This window comes from Micropterus salmoides, unplaced genomic scaffold (assembly GCF_014851395.1).
Source record: "Micropterus salmoides isolate LMB-PRFRI ecotype aquatic unplaced genomic scaffold, ASM1485139v1 Ms_hic_scaffold_12, whole genome shotgun sequence".
NCBI classification, from domain to species: Eukaryota; Metazoa; Chordata; class Actinopteri; order Centrarchiformes; family Centrarchidae; genus Micropterus; species Micropterus salmoides.
The window spans coordinates 29679555-29699001 of record NW_024040263.1 but is presented as its reverse complement, the minus strand read 5'-3'; the positions used below and the strand labels follow the sequence as shown (position 1 = coordinate 29699001).

At 40.4% G+C, this 19447-nt stretch overlaps 1 protein-coding gene and 1 long non-coding RNA gene across 2 annotated transcripts; one reads left to right on the top strand and one right to left on the bottom strand.

The window, feature by feature from the left end:
- Positions 1–41: 41 nt before the first annotated feature.
- p4hb (prolyl 4-hydroxylase, beta polypeptide) lies at positions 42–11260 on the bottom strand. The gene is made up of 11 exons (XM_038714441.1): positions 10928–11260; positions 8997–9203; positions 7500–7633; positions 7194–7331; positions 5538–5642; positions 5291–5416; positions 4903–5103; positions 4483–4603; positions 3561–3742; positions 2709–2825; positions 42–1611 (listed from the first exon to the last, which is right to left on the bottom strand). The coding sequence occupies exons 1-11, from the start codon at positions 11064–11066 to the stop codon at positions 1540–1542; spliced, it is 1542 nt and encodes a 513-aa protein (XP_038570369.1). The 5' UTR covers positions 11067–11260; the 3' UTR covers positions 42–1539.
- A 4159-nt stretch (positions 11261–15419) lies between these two features.
- On the top strand, positions 15420–18583 carry LOC119899744. Its single transcript, XR_005443906.1, has 2 exons — positions 15420–17278; positions 18180–18583. It is a non-coding gene; the product is annotated as an uncharacterized LOC119899744 (long non-coding RNA).
- The last annotated feature ends 864 nt before the right edge of the window (positions 18584–19447 follow it).

The window sequence follows — 19447 nt, the reverse complement described above, 5'->3', positions numbered from 1 at the left end:
ACAATCTGGACGTGTGCAATAAATAAATTACTGAAGACAGATGCATTTTTATGTTTTTTTTTTTTGTTTATTGGCCACCACTTCACATGTTCCACATCAATTTGGATATGATGGAATGCTTTGTTAAGTTTCCCCCACCGCTGTACAGCTGTCAAACCCATCGCCTTGCTCTACTCAAGCCTCCCCTCCCTGCCAAAAAACACACCGACTACAACAAACAGTACATTCATTCTCCTGTTCATAACAGACCAGAAAATATGTACTAATCATTCAACTCATCACACAGCAATTTCACACCATTCACACAGCACACACACGCACCGCTATAGCAACAAGGGTGTTGGTTAGAGCCAAAAGGGATGCTGGAGGTACAGTGTGGGTGAGGGGTGGGGGGGGGGGGGTACAACTGCTCCCTCCCCGCTTCAGATAATAGACACTTCTCTCAGACCAACCTAACCACTAAACTGTACCAATCTGTCTGCTTCAGTAACCACGGGAATCTCTGATTAGGCATGAATGCAGTGCGACCCATCAGAACCTGCTCCAGGTCTGAGAGCGTGTCCAAAGACCAAACTGGCTACAGCTGGGCACAATGGTCAACATCAAACATGACAAGTCCTTAATTAAAAAAAAAAACAAAGTCAAAAAAAGTCATAGTCAAAACAATTAAATAAAATAGGTTTTCCCCAAAAAGTTAACCTTTTTCCTTTTAGAAAATAGTCAGTAGCCGTGCTGAAATCAGGAGATTGAACTGAGAAATTATCTGGGAATGAAGAAATGAAAACAAAGTAACTACCCCCACCAAAAGAATGAATAATTGGTCTCAGCTACAAATGGGGGGGGGGGGGGGGGGGGGGGCAGCTTTGTTCTACACTGGACAAGCACTGTGGGGTTTATTTTAGTGCAGACATTGCAAAATAAACACATCTATAGGATGGCCCCTTGTCCCCTGAGAGATCAGTCATTACAAGACCACCACACACAAAACCCTGGTCCTCTGGAGGAAAAAGAACATCAGCAGCCCCCCGCCCCTTACCTACAAACACAGATTACAACACTCATTTAGCTCATACCCACACTGAACAATGGCAATGCTTTTTTTAAAAAGGAGGGGAGCAAATTCACCAGAAAAAAAAAAAAAAAAAATTTCAAAACTGGATATCAATGCCATTTTTACATTTGGTTTAAAATATACAAGGCAAACAGCTGATGTGGAGCTTTGTAGAGAAGGCATTGAGGTCTCCCATAGAGGTGGTGCGCTGTTCCATAGAGTCCCTCCAGGGGGGACAAGACCAGTCTGGCCAGAAGTTGCAAGGTTGGAGATGTGGCTGGCAAAAAAGGCCCTGCCATTCCACTGATGGACTGACTGAGTAACTGACGGGCTGGCTAGCAGGCCGGCTGACTGACGAGAGGCAGTTAAAGGGGAAGTATTAATGTTCACAGGACAGGGAAGGTCCACAAGGACGTGAAGGTGGTGATGGTGACTGGTTGGAAGGGTTGGGGCAGGACTTCTCTCCTCTCTCTCTCCTCTGCCAGCTCTTACAACTCATCATGTCCGTCGTCCTCACCATCAGAATCCTCGTCCTGTCCTTCTTCCACATCATCCAAATCCTGGAAAGCAGAGGAGGAGAAGAGTGTTGAATAAAACAGAATCTCTCAAATCTGGCAAGAATGCAGGTCTAGTTTATAGCAGATGCCTATAAAATTATTTGTGTCATCAACACTGTGTCACAACCACAGCTCGACATACAGAGGACATATTTAACAGCCATTCTTTCACGTCTACTCTGAGGGCAGGTGGCGTGAGGAGATGTGTCAGATAGAGGAAGGCCCTAATGTTGACTGCAGCACTGCACGTGCTGTTTTTATTTGAAGGCTCAGGTCTCCAGGGAAAGCCCAGTAAGCAGCTGTGACAGCTGAAAATAGCATCAGCGAACAGCATTCAGCTGGGCTGCAATTACACTTCTGAGAAGGGGGCATGGTGGCAATAGTGGAGGGGAAAAGTGCAAGTAAGAAGAGGACCCCCCTCCCAATGTGCACTGGATGCAGCAGAGTTGTAGCCCACAGGAAGGTGGGGGGGGGGGGGCTTGTTAACACTCAACATGCATCCCCTGCATCTTTAACAAAATATATGGTGGAAAGTTTGACAAATATCATTTACATCAACATTCAAACATTTTGCACCTGGAGTAAGTTTAGGAACTGTTCAATTTCTGCCACACTTCTTAAAACCAACATGGGCATTTTCTTCAACTGGCTATTCATTTGACCATATACATGTTTGCTTTTGGTTCTGTTCAAAGGTTACAGCCTAAAATCCTGGTCCCCTGAATCTATCTATCTATGGGTAGCTGATCGGACTCAACTCCAAAAAACATAAAAAAGAAAAACACAGCTACACTGAGCATGTATGCTTGTATCATAACAGTCTAACAGAGCATTGCATGAAAAGCTGGATTTTTGTGTTACCATACGGCTTCTTTCATGTGGTCAAAATACATCAAGATGACCTGAACAGTTAGCTACATTCACCAAAGTTCAGACAGCCTGAGGAAGTTTAGTGAAGAATTCAGACATTTGCGTACAATAGTATTTTTTTTTATTTTATTTTATTTTTTTAAGAAGGGCAAGACCACAATTATTTCCTAACAGTTTCTTCTCATGAGGGTACAACAGTACTGCTTCCTGTAAAGTGTGAATGATTTTACCTCTGCATCCAGATCGTCCTCATCCTCGTCTCCTGCAGGGGCGCCGCCCTCCTTACCACCAGTCTCCAGGAACTTGGTGAAGCCTTCCAGTGTCCTCTCCCCGTTGTAGTCAATCACCTGTTGATCAGACAATTCTGATAAAACATCCCATCTCCACCCCCACAAAAAAAAAAGTCTATAAAATGCAAGCATGAATGCATGAGTTTATTTATAAAACAAAACACTGAGCTTTGACACCTGACCATTTGAAAACAGCAAATAAACTTTGGCATTCTTAAAATGGTGCCAATAACTTGTCCAGAGGTGATCTCTGAGCAGTGACACAGCAACAAGCCAGAAGGGTGACTGCTAAAATAAGGATGCACATGAAAAGGACAATCACTAGGACTTTGACAGGCACGTGAAGCCCTGGTAAATAAAAGCACACTATAGAAAGAGGCAGGTGCAAGCTGAGCAGACTGTCTCAATGTGATTGAAGTCCTCAAGCAGGAATCTACAAAAGAACCAAACACCAACATAATGGTGCAGAAACATCTATGGCCAGCAAGCTCAGGTTTCTGCACAAGGTTAGCACTGCTAAATCAAGAGGCACCAATGATACTTAGGAGGCCCCTATGGCAATCATCTTCCAAATAACCACTCTGATCACTATAACTCACAACTGTCTAATGAATAAGAGGGCGAATCCAATTATTACGGGTAGAAGAAAGGATTATAGGTCAACAGAAATGGAGACGTTTACAGAACATCGTGAAGATGAGAGATGATACCAATTAAATATTTAATCTCTCTGCTGATGGATCAAATGTGACAGAAAAGAGAAATGTTGTCTTGGAAGTTCTGAACACCCACCTTGCGCTCTTCTCCTGCAGGGAAGAACTTAAGAGTGGGGAAGCTGTGGACTTTGACGGCTTCAATCTCATTGGCTGTGGAGTCCATCTTAGCCACAATTATGTCATCACTGTCCTTGTATTTTTCTCCCAGCTTCTCCCAGATGGGAGTCAGCTGTTTGCAGTGTCCACACCAAGGTGCATCTGGAATACGACAAAAAAACACAAACAAACACCATCAAGACAAAATAACAAGTACTCTTGTATCGGCTTTAGCTTATTGGGATCTTGACCAGCATTTAAATGCAAAATCTCTCGTATTTTCTTTTAGTCTACTAAATCAAGCTCTAGCCAATAGGATGTCTGGATGTTTGATTTCAGACAGGTCTATACATCCCACTGCAGTGTATAGCTGGAAGGAGGCAAACACACAGTGAACGTGTCACATGCAGACTCAGTTTCATGGCCTTGCTCCCCTTTGACACCACCACCACCTGTCAGGAAAAAAAACGGGCCAACCCTGATATACAAGAGCTGTATTTAAAAGCCAACGATGGAAATTTCCTCCAAACATAAGTGTAAATTTAAATTAGGATGGCTATAAAAATAATCCAGTGTCTATATTTAACTGGATCTTTTCAACGTCAGTGTCAGATAACAAATTCATTTGCAGAGAGTGGGCTGAGAGTGAGTCCCTAGCATCAACTTTGGGCATCTGAAAAGGACTTAGCTCAGTTGCTCAAACAGTAGGTGGGAGATTTGGCTAAGCCTCTAGCTTCGGTGTCTGAAACTTAAATCCTGGCCCTCCTTATTTTGCCTGAGCTTTGACTGCAAGAAAATACCCCTTTAAAAATAGTTGATACCACCTCAAAAAGATTATGAATCATGAATATGTTTTAATGCTGATGAAATGGAAATGTCTGCGGACAAGAAGACGCTCTTACAGAATTCCACAAAGACGTTCTTGGAAGGGTCGAAGGCGACCTCCTCAAAGTTCTTGCCGACCAAAACCTTGACGGGGGTTTTGTCCCAGTCTTTAGGGATGTCCTGACTCATGAGGTGGGGCTGTGAGAAAAAAAAAAGTGAATACAGAAATTTTCATTAGAATACATAATGCTTAATTACGTGTTAAACTCATGATCCACTTTTGTCAACAGTATTTACGGCACATTCTTAAGAGTAAAGCCCAAGACAGGATTAAGGATATAAATTCGTTGCTTGGTCCAAAATATGTTTGCACTCAGCACTTGCCCTCGGGATATCATATATGAAGACTCCCAAGTCTAAAATTAACATTAATTAAATCCCAAGCACGAATGTGTAAGTACACCTATAACATTCACGCGCTGCCGTAACTGTCTTACCTTGAGTTTGCCCTCGATGAACAGCGTGCAGAAATCGATGATGCTCTCTGCTGTGATGGCGTCGCTCTCAGGCTTGTACTTGGTCATCTCGTCCTCCAGGGTAATAAGGCGGATGGCGGGGCACTCCTCTTTCTTCAGGCCGAAGAACTCCAGGATGCGCTGGTTGTCGTCCACGTCGCTGTCGATGAAAATGAACAGGATCTGGACAGGGGAGACGGAAGAGGTCAACATTTGATTTTTTTTTCTTCAAAATATATCATGGCTGAGCAAAGTCTTAGATTTAAAGATGTGCATATAGCTTATACACAATGCACACCGATCACATGTGATTGGTTAAAACACAAGTGCATTTGAAAGACTGGCCTGCATTTTCAGATAGTCCACCTACCCGACCCTTGAATCCCTCTGAGGCTTTCTTAAACTCAGCCATTTTGTCCTGGAAGTCTGAAGCAGCTTTGGGCAGAAACATGAGGATGTGGGACTTGATGTCTCCACCGAAGATTTTAGGGGCAGTCTGCAGACAACAGAATACACACATTTGACATGAAGGGATCCACACTTGGACTTTTACCACTTGTGGACAGTTGTATGGAGTAGGGAAATATAATGTTGATGTGCATAGCCCCAGACATTACCTGCTCAGTGAACTCAATGACCAGAGGCAGCTGGTTGGCCTTGACAAAAGCCAGGAGTTTTTCTTTGGTCAGCTCTCCATCAAAGGTATTACGCCCTTCATCAAACTGTAAAGGAAACATGGAAACATTTAGATTCAAATATTATCCACCCATCTGAAGTGCCAGTGGACACCAAACAGATTTACCAGACAACCCACTTCAGACAAATCCCCTGGTAACCCCCATCTGAAGAAAGAGCCAGCAACCCCAATGGACTTTTTATTAAGTGTTAAGAATAGCAGTGGTGCAGCTGTGCCAAGCAGCTCTTACTGGCACACAATAGGAAAAAGGACATTTGGCTGGTGGCCTATTGCCATCCTTGCGGGCACTGACCAAGGCTGTGAAACATAAGCCTCAAACCTCAGTTGCAATAAACAAGTGAAAGACCCCAGCTGTTTATTAAGACTGAGCTCCTGCTTTTGGAGGGTTTGCCTAACTGTAGGCAACAAGCTCACATGTCAGTGTTTGTATCAAGGTAAAGTTACCAACATTGATCAGAGGCCAGACAATGGCAGTGGGAGGACTGAGACTTGGTTCATGTGCCAAAATGAAAGATCAACTCTAAGGACTGACTGTAGAAACACAGAGTTTAGAGTTTGTTGTTTTTCGCTGGGGCAATTGGGGCTGCATGAAGTTATTTAATTACTGATCTAACAAACTATAAAATGTTAGACATTATGCCCATCACGAGGTACCAGAACAGAAAGCGACATATGGCATGATGGTCGAAAATTAAATGAAACGATCAGTCACCCTTTGCATTTAGGAAGCATGGTTATGAGTCTCAAACCTTTCAGCGTCTTACAATATGAGATGTGGTCATATTAGAGTTAAATTTATCACCCTCACATTAGTTGCCTCATTTTCTTTATTGATGGACACACTGGACCTTGACCCAACTTGACAAATCCACACGCTGACTGTTTTGCTGATAAGACGGCTAAATGATGTCTGACCTATACTTCAAGGGGATTGTTGCCAGCAATAACTGGGATACAAGACAAGCATTTTCTGTTTTTAAAAATCCCATCTTGTGTAATTTCAATGAGCTACAACACATGGAAAGACGGGAAAGGAACTACTTCTTGAGCTAGACATCTTCACTCGTCTGCTCATAGCCAATGGGGCTACTTGAAAGATGTACCATCACCTAATAAAGCTCTTTACCATTCATCACCATTAGCTCAACACGCTGAGGTCATTCACTGGGTAAGTCGAGCAACACGCCCGAAGGCAGGGGCACGTATACAACGTTGAAGCACCTCAGACGAGCCAGGATTAGCAACAGAGAGCGGATACTGTGAGGCTGACAGCATCGCATTACCTTGGTGTAGATCAAAAACACTGGGGTGTCTTCAGCAGCTTCCATATGTGTGTTTCATAAGCTGATGTAAGGCCATGGATAACCTATTTACAAAATATCTATAATAAATAATCACGAGTCAACCAGTTTGGAGTCTGTATCTTGAGATGTCCTGTAACTACATTTTGTCCCATATGTCTGAATAGACAGATGTAATATTTGTGTTTCTTTAGATGTGCTATGCTCTAAACACTTTATGTGTCAGTATGACATCAAGATGAGTTATTATGGAACAATGAAGAACTTGAAGTCACCTTCTTAAAGAGGACAACACTGTCCTTGGACACCTCAAACTTGGAGTAAACACCATCGTCGGAGGTCATGGCGAAGGGAATTTCATCAATGGCTTCAGCTGCTTTTTCGTAAGCCTTGGCAGCGTCCGAGTTAGCATCCTACAAACACAAGAAATCCTTCATGTAAAGCACTGTCCAAGTGATCCCCAATGATAACAGCAAAACGGTGTTCATTCAATATAAACAAACAGAAGGAGCTTTATTACAAAAATGACTCTGGATGAATTCAACTCGTTATATTCAGACCTTGACAAATCAGAATCATACCTTAAAGAATCCGATGACTGCCACCTCGTGGTCAGCGATCAGAGCCTCTGCCTCGGTAACTTCGGACAGGATAGTGACGGCCGGGCCTGTGCGCTTCTTCAGCCAAGTGACAATGTCATCTGCTTGTCTGCCAGCTGCAAGACAACAAACACAATAACTCAAGTACTCCTGTCTTTAAATAAAAATGGACAATGTGATCAGCCTTCAGGTTCCATGCATATTAGGATAGCAGGAAACATTTTTCTCAGTATTTGAACACAGCCAAAGTGATGCCATCTTTACTCAGACAGACAGAGATGTAGCTGACCTTAACTTAAATACTGAAGTGCCTCAGGGGAACTGATGTGTCAGGGAATTTGCACTGCCTCTACTGTGGTTTAGCCACAGGCACTGAATATGCAGAGACACCCTTCATACATTCTCAGTAAATTTTGAAAGTGAAAATATGTCAGCAGCACAACAGACCAGTTCTGCATTTCTAAAACCTCTGGCTAACAGCTCTTATAACTTCAGATGACAATCCAGAACGCTGCTCATTTGTTTTAACTTTCAAATCCAAGCACCATGTTGTAGGATAATTAAATTATAATACAAAATAAAAAATTATGCCAGATTTGTGAGGCTGCAAAAACCTATTTATCTTTCTTTTGATTAAGACTGTTGCAATTAAACTAGACTTAAGTCAGACCTGACTATCAGAGTGAACAAGTGATGCAACGTAGTAGCAATTTCATTGAGAAACATGTTGATGAAGTGACACAGCACGTAGTCTTGGTGCAGTGCTGTGAGGTCTCAGGGAGTGCGTGGGGGACGGGAGACTCAAGTCAGAGCAGTCACTTCCACAAAAAGAAAAACCCCTCCCAACCTACTCATTCCCTCCCTTTCCACATCAAGTCTGGCCCGGGCCAGCACAGAAGAGGCGACGTGAAGAACTGCACATTCTCTAGCTGGAGGCCTTGCTCAGAGTCAGCATGGGAGGAATGTGCATGGAAGATCCAACCCACATTTTGTCTCAGTCATGTTGCTGAAAGCTGATTGGCTAACTTAGTGTTTATGCTGCTGTGCAGATCATATTACCAGGATGAAGACAGTCAATAGGGCTTGCATATAGTACTCAGATCGGATTCTTTTTGCTAAGAACTAGGATTTATCAAGCATTATATTATGAAATAATATTCAGTCACTTTACTATGAGAGGGGTTACCCAAGATTACATCACTTTGTGAGAAAAAATAAAAATAAAAAAATCCAAGCTGCACATTGGAGAAAAATACACTAAACATTTTTAAAATGAGCGTATAACTAAATTCAAATGCAGAAAGTCATGATGTTATTAGGAGAATAAAAACAATAAATATAAAATATTAATATAATATGACTAAACAAAAACACCACAGCCGACCTGTAAATAAGAGTTAATTTCCCACCACTGCCTTCAACCTCTAAATAATTCATCTCATGCAAGCAAGTCTGCACAAATAAAATCTTGATGCTCACCAGAGTACTCTTTGGGTGACTGGCTCTCTCCGCCCTTGAAGAACTTGATGGTGGGGTATCCCCGGACGCCGTACTCTTGGGCCAGTTCGGTCTCCTCTGTGGCGTCCACCTTACCCAGACGTACCTCTGAACCCTCTGCCTTCAGCGTTCCAGCGGCCTTGGCGAACTCTGGAGCAAGGGCCTTGCAGTGGCCACACCATGGGGCATCTACAGGAGTGTCAGGAGGAAGTTTGGCAGGACATTGTTGTTAAGTAAACCAGTTTTCCTGCAGGGAGTTGATCATTTTTGTAACAAAAAATCCTTATGAAAAATTCTCTGATTTTACAAAAACACTTGATAACTGCCATAGCTGCTAACCTACACTGTCCTCTTAAAATCAAGCAGAGATAAGTTGATTCATCGATTGGACAATCAACAGAACTGAACTATTTTGATGAATATTTAATCGTTCGCCAAACATGCACTTTTTTCCCCCTCAGCTACTTCAATGTGCAGATTTGCTGCTTCTTTTTTGTATTTAATTGTAACTTAAATATCATTAGGTTTTTAATTGTTGGTCAGAAAAAAAAAAAGACAAAAATAAACAAACAAGCAATTTGAAGTTGGGAACATTTTATAAACTAAACAACAATTTTATTTACAACTTTTGGAGAAGTAAGTTTGTGATAATATCCAAGGAATAGTTTGAACTTTAAGAGAGAACTCCTTAGACATGACGTGTTTAATTGTACATTTAAAAGGTCTGGACAAAACTCCAAACAGATAATCTCCTTATCAGAAAGAACACTTGAAATAAAATGACCTGCATTGCATCACCTTAAATTATTGACAAAGAACAAAACTTCCTTGTTCCAGTCGAGTCACTATGAACACACAGATGAACTTTTGTAAAGTACACGTCAACCTAGCTCCACATCCCAACTCAGATCCCGCCCAGCTGAAAACTACGTGGGCAAAGCCTTCATCCCTCCCATCCTGAGCTCATTGGAGAGTCTTCTCCACGGCCATCTCTGACTGGTGCACTCATTTGTCACACAATGTGTGAGCAGGTCAACAATCATGTAAAAGTGTAGCGGGATGGGCCTGCAGGCTATGAAGAAGTGGCTTATTAAACCCTGTGATATGGCATGACAACGAATCCTATTATTAGGGGATATAAATTACTTCAATACAAGAACTGAATTTAAAAAAGAAAGACAGTAAATGGGCTGTCTGAGTAGCACGAAAACTGAAACATAAAGTATGAAACCAAAGCAGGCAATCGAAACTTTATAATCCCGCACTTTACTGATTCACCTACTTTTTAGTTTCTGTCAACTCATGGTGTTAATAACGATGTTATTACAGTATTATTCTGACGCCAAAAGTGACAATGCACGCACTGGTCGATTTTCTAAATGCAATTTGGTGCACTGCTGTTAGCAATCTGTAACATTCTGGAGCTAACCTTACAGCTAAGTAAAAGCAAGAATATGGCTACACAGAAGTTGTAAAATGACTAAGGTTAGTACCAAAGCAGCTTAGAGGCTTACGGCACTGTGTCAAGCTTGATATCGACACAGAATCCGTTTGCACTTCGAGGATACTGGGTGCTAACAGTTAGCCAACGTTTGTTAAATGTAAACGGGCAATAGTCTTGACAAAGAGAAACCGCAGTCTGATAAACAATGCCTCGTCCATTTTTGCAGTGTGAACTCAGGTGGAATAGCTGGTGGGCAACTAGCTGAAATAGATTCACGCATGGATGCAAACTTGAGCACGTCGTCAGTAAGTTAACGTTGGCCGTTAACCGCAGCAACTTGTCAGAAGTGTCAAAGTTTAATGCTAACAGGAACCCAGGCTTAATTTAGCTAGCTAACTAGCCGGGTAACCGTTGAGTCTGCTGAAGACAGCTAGCGTTAGCTGGAGATTGTGAAGCCGCTGTTACTTACAGAATTCAACCAGGAGGTTAGGGTGAGCTTTAAGAGCCTCGTCGAAGTTACTTTTCTTCAGCACCAGGACATCTTCCTCCTCAGTGATCTCAGCCCGGCTGGCCACCGCCAGTGTGCAGAGGAGCAAAAACTTAAACATAACGTTAGTTGCCGTCGAGTCTTCTTCCTGACAGAGATGAGAGCTGCAGACACGGTATTCTGCGGTTTAGCTGAGAAATTGGTCGTAGTTCAGGTCCTATTCCTTGTTTAAGGTTGGGAGAGTAGCTGGTATTTTGTGTCTACCGCTACTAACGTGGCAGTGCACGCAGAAACCGGAGGGGTCAGGCGTTGTGCGCATGCGCATTTATCAGGCCTAAAGCAGTTCGTGTTGAAATGTGACTGGACCGCAGCGGACTGCACCTGGAAGTGAATGAGCGGCGCTCCCTGCTCTCTGCTGGCATGCCTGCACATCAGCCCTGACTGATAAGGCACAGCGATTATGGAAAACTATATGGAAAACAAGATTATTAAGCACCCACGCCTTTTAAACCGATTATGTAATTTACAACTAAATGTAGATGAAATCATAATGCAGCTACATGATGCAGCATTATTTTTGTTTATCCAAATGTTATATTCTATAAGTGAAATATGTAAATGTGTTGTATTTACACTTTTTTTTATCCCTTATCCCTTGCCTTTGAAATATAGGTGTTGTTTTGTTTGCATAGCTGACTCTGCTTGAAATCTAGTAAAATAACTCATTTAATGATTACTATTATTAACATCATGTCCTGGTGATGTTAGGGTAAAAGGGTTGGTTCACCTAAATAAAGAAATTGCTTATCTCAGGTGGTGTATTGAGCCCCATAGTAGAAATCTTACAACAGGGGAAAATAAAAACAAACCCATGTACGTGGCCAGGTACAACTTCGGATAGGTGAGAAAATGTGTTTTGTTGTTGTTTTGGTGAAAAGAGGATATTTTTTTCAAGGAAGTCAAAGTCATAAACTAGCAAAGACAAGTTAGTCTTTGCTAAGATGAAGATAAAGAGAAGGTAATCGCTGTCTGGTTAGTGTATTGTTAACAACAGGATGGAAGGATTGTCAGTTTTGACACCCCAGATTTATCTGGTATGAGTGTAACATCTCATGTATCAGTATCAGGTGAATGAGAAACCAGAGAAGCAGTTCCACAGGTACAGTCAGTGCTTACACCCAGAGATACTGAAGGGGCAGGTTCAACCAGTGCAGAATAAGGAAACTGTCAGGGAAATTCAGACAAAAATGAAGGACAGATTAAATGAATTATGAGCACATTGCAGCCTTTATCTATTTATTTATTTTGTTTTTGTAAAAAGGTTAAAATTAAACATACTGGCTCCAAAACAATACAAATAAGTACATGCATAAGAGACAGAATGGAAGGAGAAACAATTTTCTGCCATCACACACTGTATATTTGTTTAGCTGTAAAACACCCCCAATTTGCTTAAACTCCTTAAGGAACCTAAATATGACCCTGGTTTTCTCCTGACTTAGCGTAGAGGATTGTAGCCTGACGTATGCTCAATATTTAGGCATTTTAAGGGATTAATGCACAACTGCAGTCAGATCAGACAATTAAGTGCGGATACCACATGAACTTAGAAGTATCTGCTCAATACCCAGCTAAATTCAATAAAAAAAAATGCTTCCAGTTATTAAATCAGACAGATGTTTATCATAAAATTATGATTACTTTCTTACAATGTATATGACATTGTCTCTGGTATTTGGGAAATGCCTCATGTTACTACACTGCATCAGGGACGAGTGTGTACTGCCTCACAAGTTCAGTACTCAGGGTGACTTCTGTAATGCAGTCAACTGCATTTCAAATGTTTTGACTATGACACAGCAGACAATTTTTGGGTAGATTTCATGCAAATGGGCTGAAAAGTGAGATTGAATATCAAAACTTGTGTCAGTTTCCTGGCAACACACTCTTCTGAATGAAGCAACAATGTTAAGCAACTTAGTATTCATCCTTAACTCTACATCTCTGACATTAAAGCTGTGGTGAAATGTGATATAATATGGTTGTCATAGAATCACACGGATAAATAATCAGTTAAGCTTGCTATTGTTAACTTTAGTCTTTAGTCAGGAATTGACTGCAGTACTCTGTGGACTAGTGTTTACTTTGCTTTAACTAGATTCTGTCTATTTTGCAGAGGATAACACATTTGGTGTATGTTTATGCAGTAAAAGTGCGTGCATAACATAACAAATACTGTATACCATAGTATAGACTACATAGCATGTGTTCTATACCACCATAATGTCTCAGTGCAAGCTTTCCATTTTGTTCCAACAAGGACAAATAGACAAATTGCCTCCCTCTCCATGCAATTCATACGTGTCATGAATCTCTGGCACTGCTTGTTTGACAGAGCAGCAAGCTCTACAAGCCGATTGGCTAAAGCAATTTGACAGTTTGTCTCTTTTGCGCCTGGTTTGTCCACATCCTCATACCATACCTCATGCCACATAAGAGAAGCCAAAATATGTTAATGCCAAGCTTGCCTCAAGACTTATCATAATTTATCATGATAGCCTAATCGATATTATGGAATTTACATAATTTACATAATACATAATTTAATAGGTAATTCTGGTGAATTTTGAAGACTAATTCACAAACTGTTAATATGTTCTTTTTACTGCACTTACAGCACAACAGTAGTTTTTATTGTGTGTGCTCTCCACCATCCATGCTAACTCTCACAGTTTCTGCGTGAAACTATTAAGTTGCAGGTAGAGGGAGAGGCTGTTTATTTTATCAAGGGCAGTTTTTAAATGCAAATACTGCTGACTGCCGCTCTGCAATTGTTATCTCCTTTTTATTATTTGTTTAACTTTTATGTGATCAGGCAGGTCAACCCTGAACAGTCAACCGAGTATAATGATGGGAGCAATTATGTCATTGCACCTTTTTATGAGTAGAATGGGGGTTTAGCCCAGAAGGTGCATGGAGGAAGGAAAGCAGTTTTAAACTCCAGGATCAGTTGTAGTATGAAGACCAACCTAAAGGACCTGATACCAAAGTAGAAGTACAAATACAAGCCAAAGTACTTTAGACTATAAAGTTATAAAGTTGTTTTTAGTAAGTGTTACTGGAGGTTTTCTTGCTTGTCAGAGACCTCCAGATTAGAGATGTGGACTGTTTGCACCAAATATTCCGGTAACTGGATCAAATGAATTCAGGTAAGCTGCACGTTTCACATTACTCTTAGTCATTTGATCCATTGTTGATATAACACTATTGATAATAGCAGTTATCCTAATTATATTATAAGACAAGAATGTAACAAATGAGAAACAGGCACATTAGAGATTCATAGGTTCAGGTTTAAGCCTTGAGACTACTGAGCTGCAAATCAGTATCAGGAAAATGAGCTCTGAGTAGCAGAAACAAGCTGTGAATACTACTGATATTATGACTACTGATATTATTATCACCATTTAGGTTGATAATCTATACTTGTTAGCAAAAAGTTAAACTATTAAGTTGACTATTAAACTATTGACACACCCAGCAGACATTTTGTAGTCCAATATTCAGCATCAGAATCTGAATAACTTATATTTCCTCGACTCTGGTCCTTCCATTGCTTTCAATGTACATTCACGGAACAAGCATTTAAAAGAAGCTCAACAAAGACTGCCGGGAGATTTCCCATGATGCACTGAGCTCCTCTCTCCTCCTCCATCTGTATTCTTTTTCTTATCCCATTAATTCATGTTACTAACTCAACTTCTTTCCTCTCCCGTTGTTTTGTGCTTCCTCATCTTGCTCCTCTCTCTTTCTGTAGCTTTCTGCAGGTGTTTCTGGTTCCAGAGCTGCGGAGTCTGGATCTGTGGTTGCAGGCCGCCTGCTGCCGCTATGTTCCTGCTCAACACCTGCTGCTACAATAATGATCATTAGTCCTATTATTATTATCATCAATATTGCTTTCATTATTCATCTCCATCACTATCACCTTTACTACTGTTTCATATTTCTATGTGGACATTGCACTTGGCTGCTGTTTTAACATAATCATAGCGTCAGTCCTAACATGTTGATGTGTAGCAGGTATAATCTTGTTTAGTTTGTTAGCATGCTAACATTTGCAAATTCCCACTCAAAGCAAAGTACAGTTGTGGCTGATTTCATGGTAATCAATTGTCAAGTTGACGAAAACCACAAATGTCAACCTGATCCAGGGATCACCAGAGTAAGTAGCATTCATCTTCTGAGACCATGAATATCTGTAAAAATGTCGAAGCAATCCATCCAGTGCAGTCAGTCTCAACAAGTGTCAAACTGGCTGACCAAGATAGTGATCTGCATACCTTGGTTGTAACGAGCGGTTATTTTAGTTTCTGTTGCCTTTCTGTCATCTCGAACCAATCAGCCCATTCTCCTCTGACATCAACAAAGCCTTTTTGTCCACACAACTGGCGCTCACTGGATATTTTCTCTTTTTTGGAACATTCTCTCTAAACCCTAGAGATGGTTGTGCGTGAAATCAGCAGTCTCTGAAATACTCAGACCCGCCCATCTGTCACCAACAACCATGCCACGTTCTTCCCCATTCCGATGATCAGTTTGAACTTCAACAAGTTGTCTTGACCACGTTTACATGCCTAAATGCATTGAGTAGCTCCCATGGAATGGCTGATAAGCTATTTGTGTTAACAAGCAAGGAAGGTGTACATAATAAAGTGTCTGGCGAGTGTATATCCGACAACTGAATGTCAAATACAACACACAACTCTGTTACTAACACAGTGTATATTAATGGCCTTAAGTGTTTTACATTGTTTTGTTGTAAATAATACACATGATTCACAACTGTGCTAAAATGTATTCTTTTGAAACAGTATGTACTCGTACTTCACAGCTTATCCTATAGGAAAGGACACATGTTTGCAATTAATATGTTCTTTTTAAACATACATTTAAATCTCTCATATATTCATCCAAATGGTCTGAGTATTTATAGTTTTTGGCAATTTTTGCCTTTATTTGTTCAGTCACTATGAGACTGAGAGAGTCAGGAGACGTGGGGAGGGAGGATGTAATTCAACGAGGCTCCTTCAGCCTGAGGTCCAACCATGGATGCTGCTGTTTTGTAGTATGCACCTTGAGATTCTGAGCTGCTCTGAACCAGAAGGACGTAAAAGGCTGGCAAACAGGAAACTTAATTGCTTATATGAATGACTGCACCAGGAAGTTCAGTAATAAGTAGAATGAATTCAGAGCAGGAGGACAGAATGAAAGATGAGGATACGCTGATCGACGTACGCAGCTCTTGAGCTCATGTTTTGACCATTTGGATGAATTCAGGTCATTAAAGCTTAATGGGATTTTAATAAGGATGCTGGCAGAGACGGAGAAAGCGGAGAGAGAAAGATGAACGTTTGCCAAAAAGTCCAAGTGCAGTTGCCATGCCAACACTACCATGGCAGGTTCCTGGAGTCCTTGAGGTTATTGGAGGAAGGACATTTAATTATAAAAAACTCTGAATATGACATGAACAAACAATGCAGACGTCATAGCCGAAACTACCGGGTTACAGCATGTTTCATTCATAATGTACACCATGTGAGAGTCCATTTAAACGTATCTTTAAAAAGAAAAATGTGTCCTTTCCTTTAGGATGAGCTTTTCAGTACTGTAGAGCACGAGTTGTTAACAACATATAGAATATATAAAGAATACCTATTAGCAAATTTTTTAATGAATTTTGTTTTTTCAACAAAACATAGAGGTGTGTGTTTTCACAAATTACACATTCAGTTCATAGGACTACTTGTGCAGTGCCATTAAAGTCGTAGGAACCACCTACACATCACCAAGGACATGTTTCAGGGTCTTACTATACATTACTGCATATCTGATTATCTCTTTTACTTTTTCTCTGTTTGCTCAATGGCCTTGTGTAAATAACAGTGACATGACAACATTAGCTTCCTCATTAACTTCCCTCTGTCACATTTCCACTGAACTTTCTACTAAGCTTTTCACTTCTTTTTTTTTTTTTTACCTTAACTATAGGTATAAAGTAGAATATTTTTGTTTTTAAAATATTGCACTAAGATTGGATTGTGGATGTGTGTGTGTATCTGTGAAAGGGAGGGAGAGAGAGAGGCAATAAGAAAAATTACCATCTAATGTAATATGTTCAGGTAGGACAACTAAATTCCTATTTTAAAGCTGCATTAATAGATTATTATGGCCTCACCTTATAGAGTTGCTCATTGAGCTAGAAAACATTTGTCTAATTACACATCCAGCTGGCACAGCAGTACAGCATTAAATTGGAGCCGTGCTTTTTGGCACGTAAGTTCAAACTTAACCTCCTTTAAGCTTAGTTTTTGCTTTGTCCTGAGGGAAATATCTGTCTCTTAGCTGCTAAAGTCTATGGTCTACCGCACTATGGTTACCAGCTAGTCACTAAGTGTTTCTAATCAGTTTGCCATTATTGCTGTACAGGTAGTATGGAGAGGGCTTATGTATGTTTATGTAATATTATGTTTTGCTGCATGCTGCTGCTGGAAACAGTTGATGAGATGCAGATGGAGAACCAAAACAATTAGCTAAAATATGCTAAAAGGCTAAAGGTGCAGAGTTGGTTGATAACTGTCTGTGGGTTCATCACTATGACTTCACATTTCGTATTACTCATAGGCATTTGATTCACTGTGGATATAAAACAATTAATAATAGCAGCTATAATGACCAAACATAGGCTATTTTAAACACATGGTGTATGGGTTAATTCAGTGCCCTGATGTATGTACAGTATATAATCAAAAGGTGTGAAATCACACATGACTTGAAAGACAAAGAAGACAAAATGAAATCATATTAATGTAATATACAGGTAATCCGCCTTAGGAGGAAAGTTAAAATTAAGCCTCTGTAATGGAGACCAGGGGTTCCATTACCTGAAATAGTCAAGTAAGTATTAAGGTGGGGATAACTGATAAAGCAGGAGCCAGACACATTGTTATTTTGATTGTTTATCTAATTTGTGAATCATTTGATAGCTGTCTTTGTGAGTGGTTCCACAGGGGGGGGGGTCTGGCCATCCTGCCTGTGTGGAAAGAAACCTCAATCAGGGATAGTCAAGGTTCACAATATAGTATTGTCTGCTTTTACTCTATTTTAGTTAGTTGTTAGTTAGTAAACAAGAAGATGAACAATGTAAGTACTCACCTCTTCCTGGTTGTCTCTTCAGCAGGGGGCGGAGGCAAAGGAGTGTTGTAGGCCCAGCACCTGCTTAAGAGCTGCAGGAGCAAACCATGAAGCTGAGAAGGGGGGAGTAAAGCCATCAACAATGCTGATTTATGTGATTATTTTGAGTATGCTTTATTGATTTACTGATAGAAATTTGTATTTATGTAAATATTCATTCTTTGGGCTCTATTTTTCTGTGGTGTTGGGTTTTTGGGTAAATTATTTAGTATTCTAAATGATGGTGGTCCCACCTGAGTAGTTTTACCCACTTAATTACCTGTAGGAGGGAGTGTATAAAAGGCAGCAAGTTACTTCCAGTGCAAGTTGTTTTGTTGCTTGTTGGTGTCGGTGTCTCCTCTTGTTGGCTTGGAAGACAATAAATGCCACGTTTGTGCTTGCATTTTACCTCTGTCTCATGTGTCTCTCTGAAAAATGTAAAGCCACCGCCAGGCCATCGCACAGCCTCTATTAGTGAAACAATTCCACAATAAAAAAAAAAAAAAGAAGTAAATAAATATAAAGCAAGCTCCCACAGCCACTGAAAAATACAGGAATTTCAGACATGTACAGATCAACAAGGAGCTGATGAAACATACAATATTTTACTAGCAACATCAGCACATGAAGATGATTGACAGAAGGACATAAAGGAATGTGAACTGTCCGCAACATTCAAGGATGAGCTGCACCCAAAATTCACATAAAAACAGACAACAAATATAAAAATTTTACAACGTCATGATTACAAGTTGGAAATAATAAATTATCAAAATGGAAGTCCCTATGATAACATATTACTGCTTCTGTGAATATTCTGGTATATATACTTAACACTCTGATGTAAATGAAATATGTTTTGTGGTCTTACTTAAGCATGATATTTTTCTTTAAATGCTGTAATTTTCTGTGGTATTAATTTTTGCATTTTTCAATAATTACCTACTTTTTCAATGGTAGGTCATGTAATGTCATTAGAAGTGATTCTATCCCAGTGAACTTAGATGTTCTGCCACAAGATGGCTCTATGTGCCACAAACAAACACTGAAAACAACTGTGAAGTGAGGGGGAAGAAGAATTATTTGCTGTATTGTTGGTGCAATGGCGTTCCCCAGTGGTGAATACTAGGGAAAAACAACACTATTGAAATATACAGTACATTAACTGAAATTCTCATTAGTGGTTAGGGTTAAATTCACAAAACATATTAATATATCAAATTAAAGTTGCAGAATTTTTAAAAGCCGTTAAAGGTCGTGACACCATTGAAC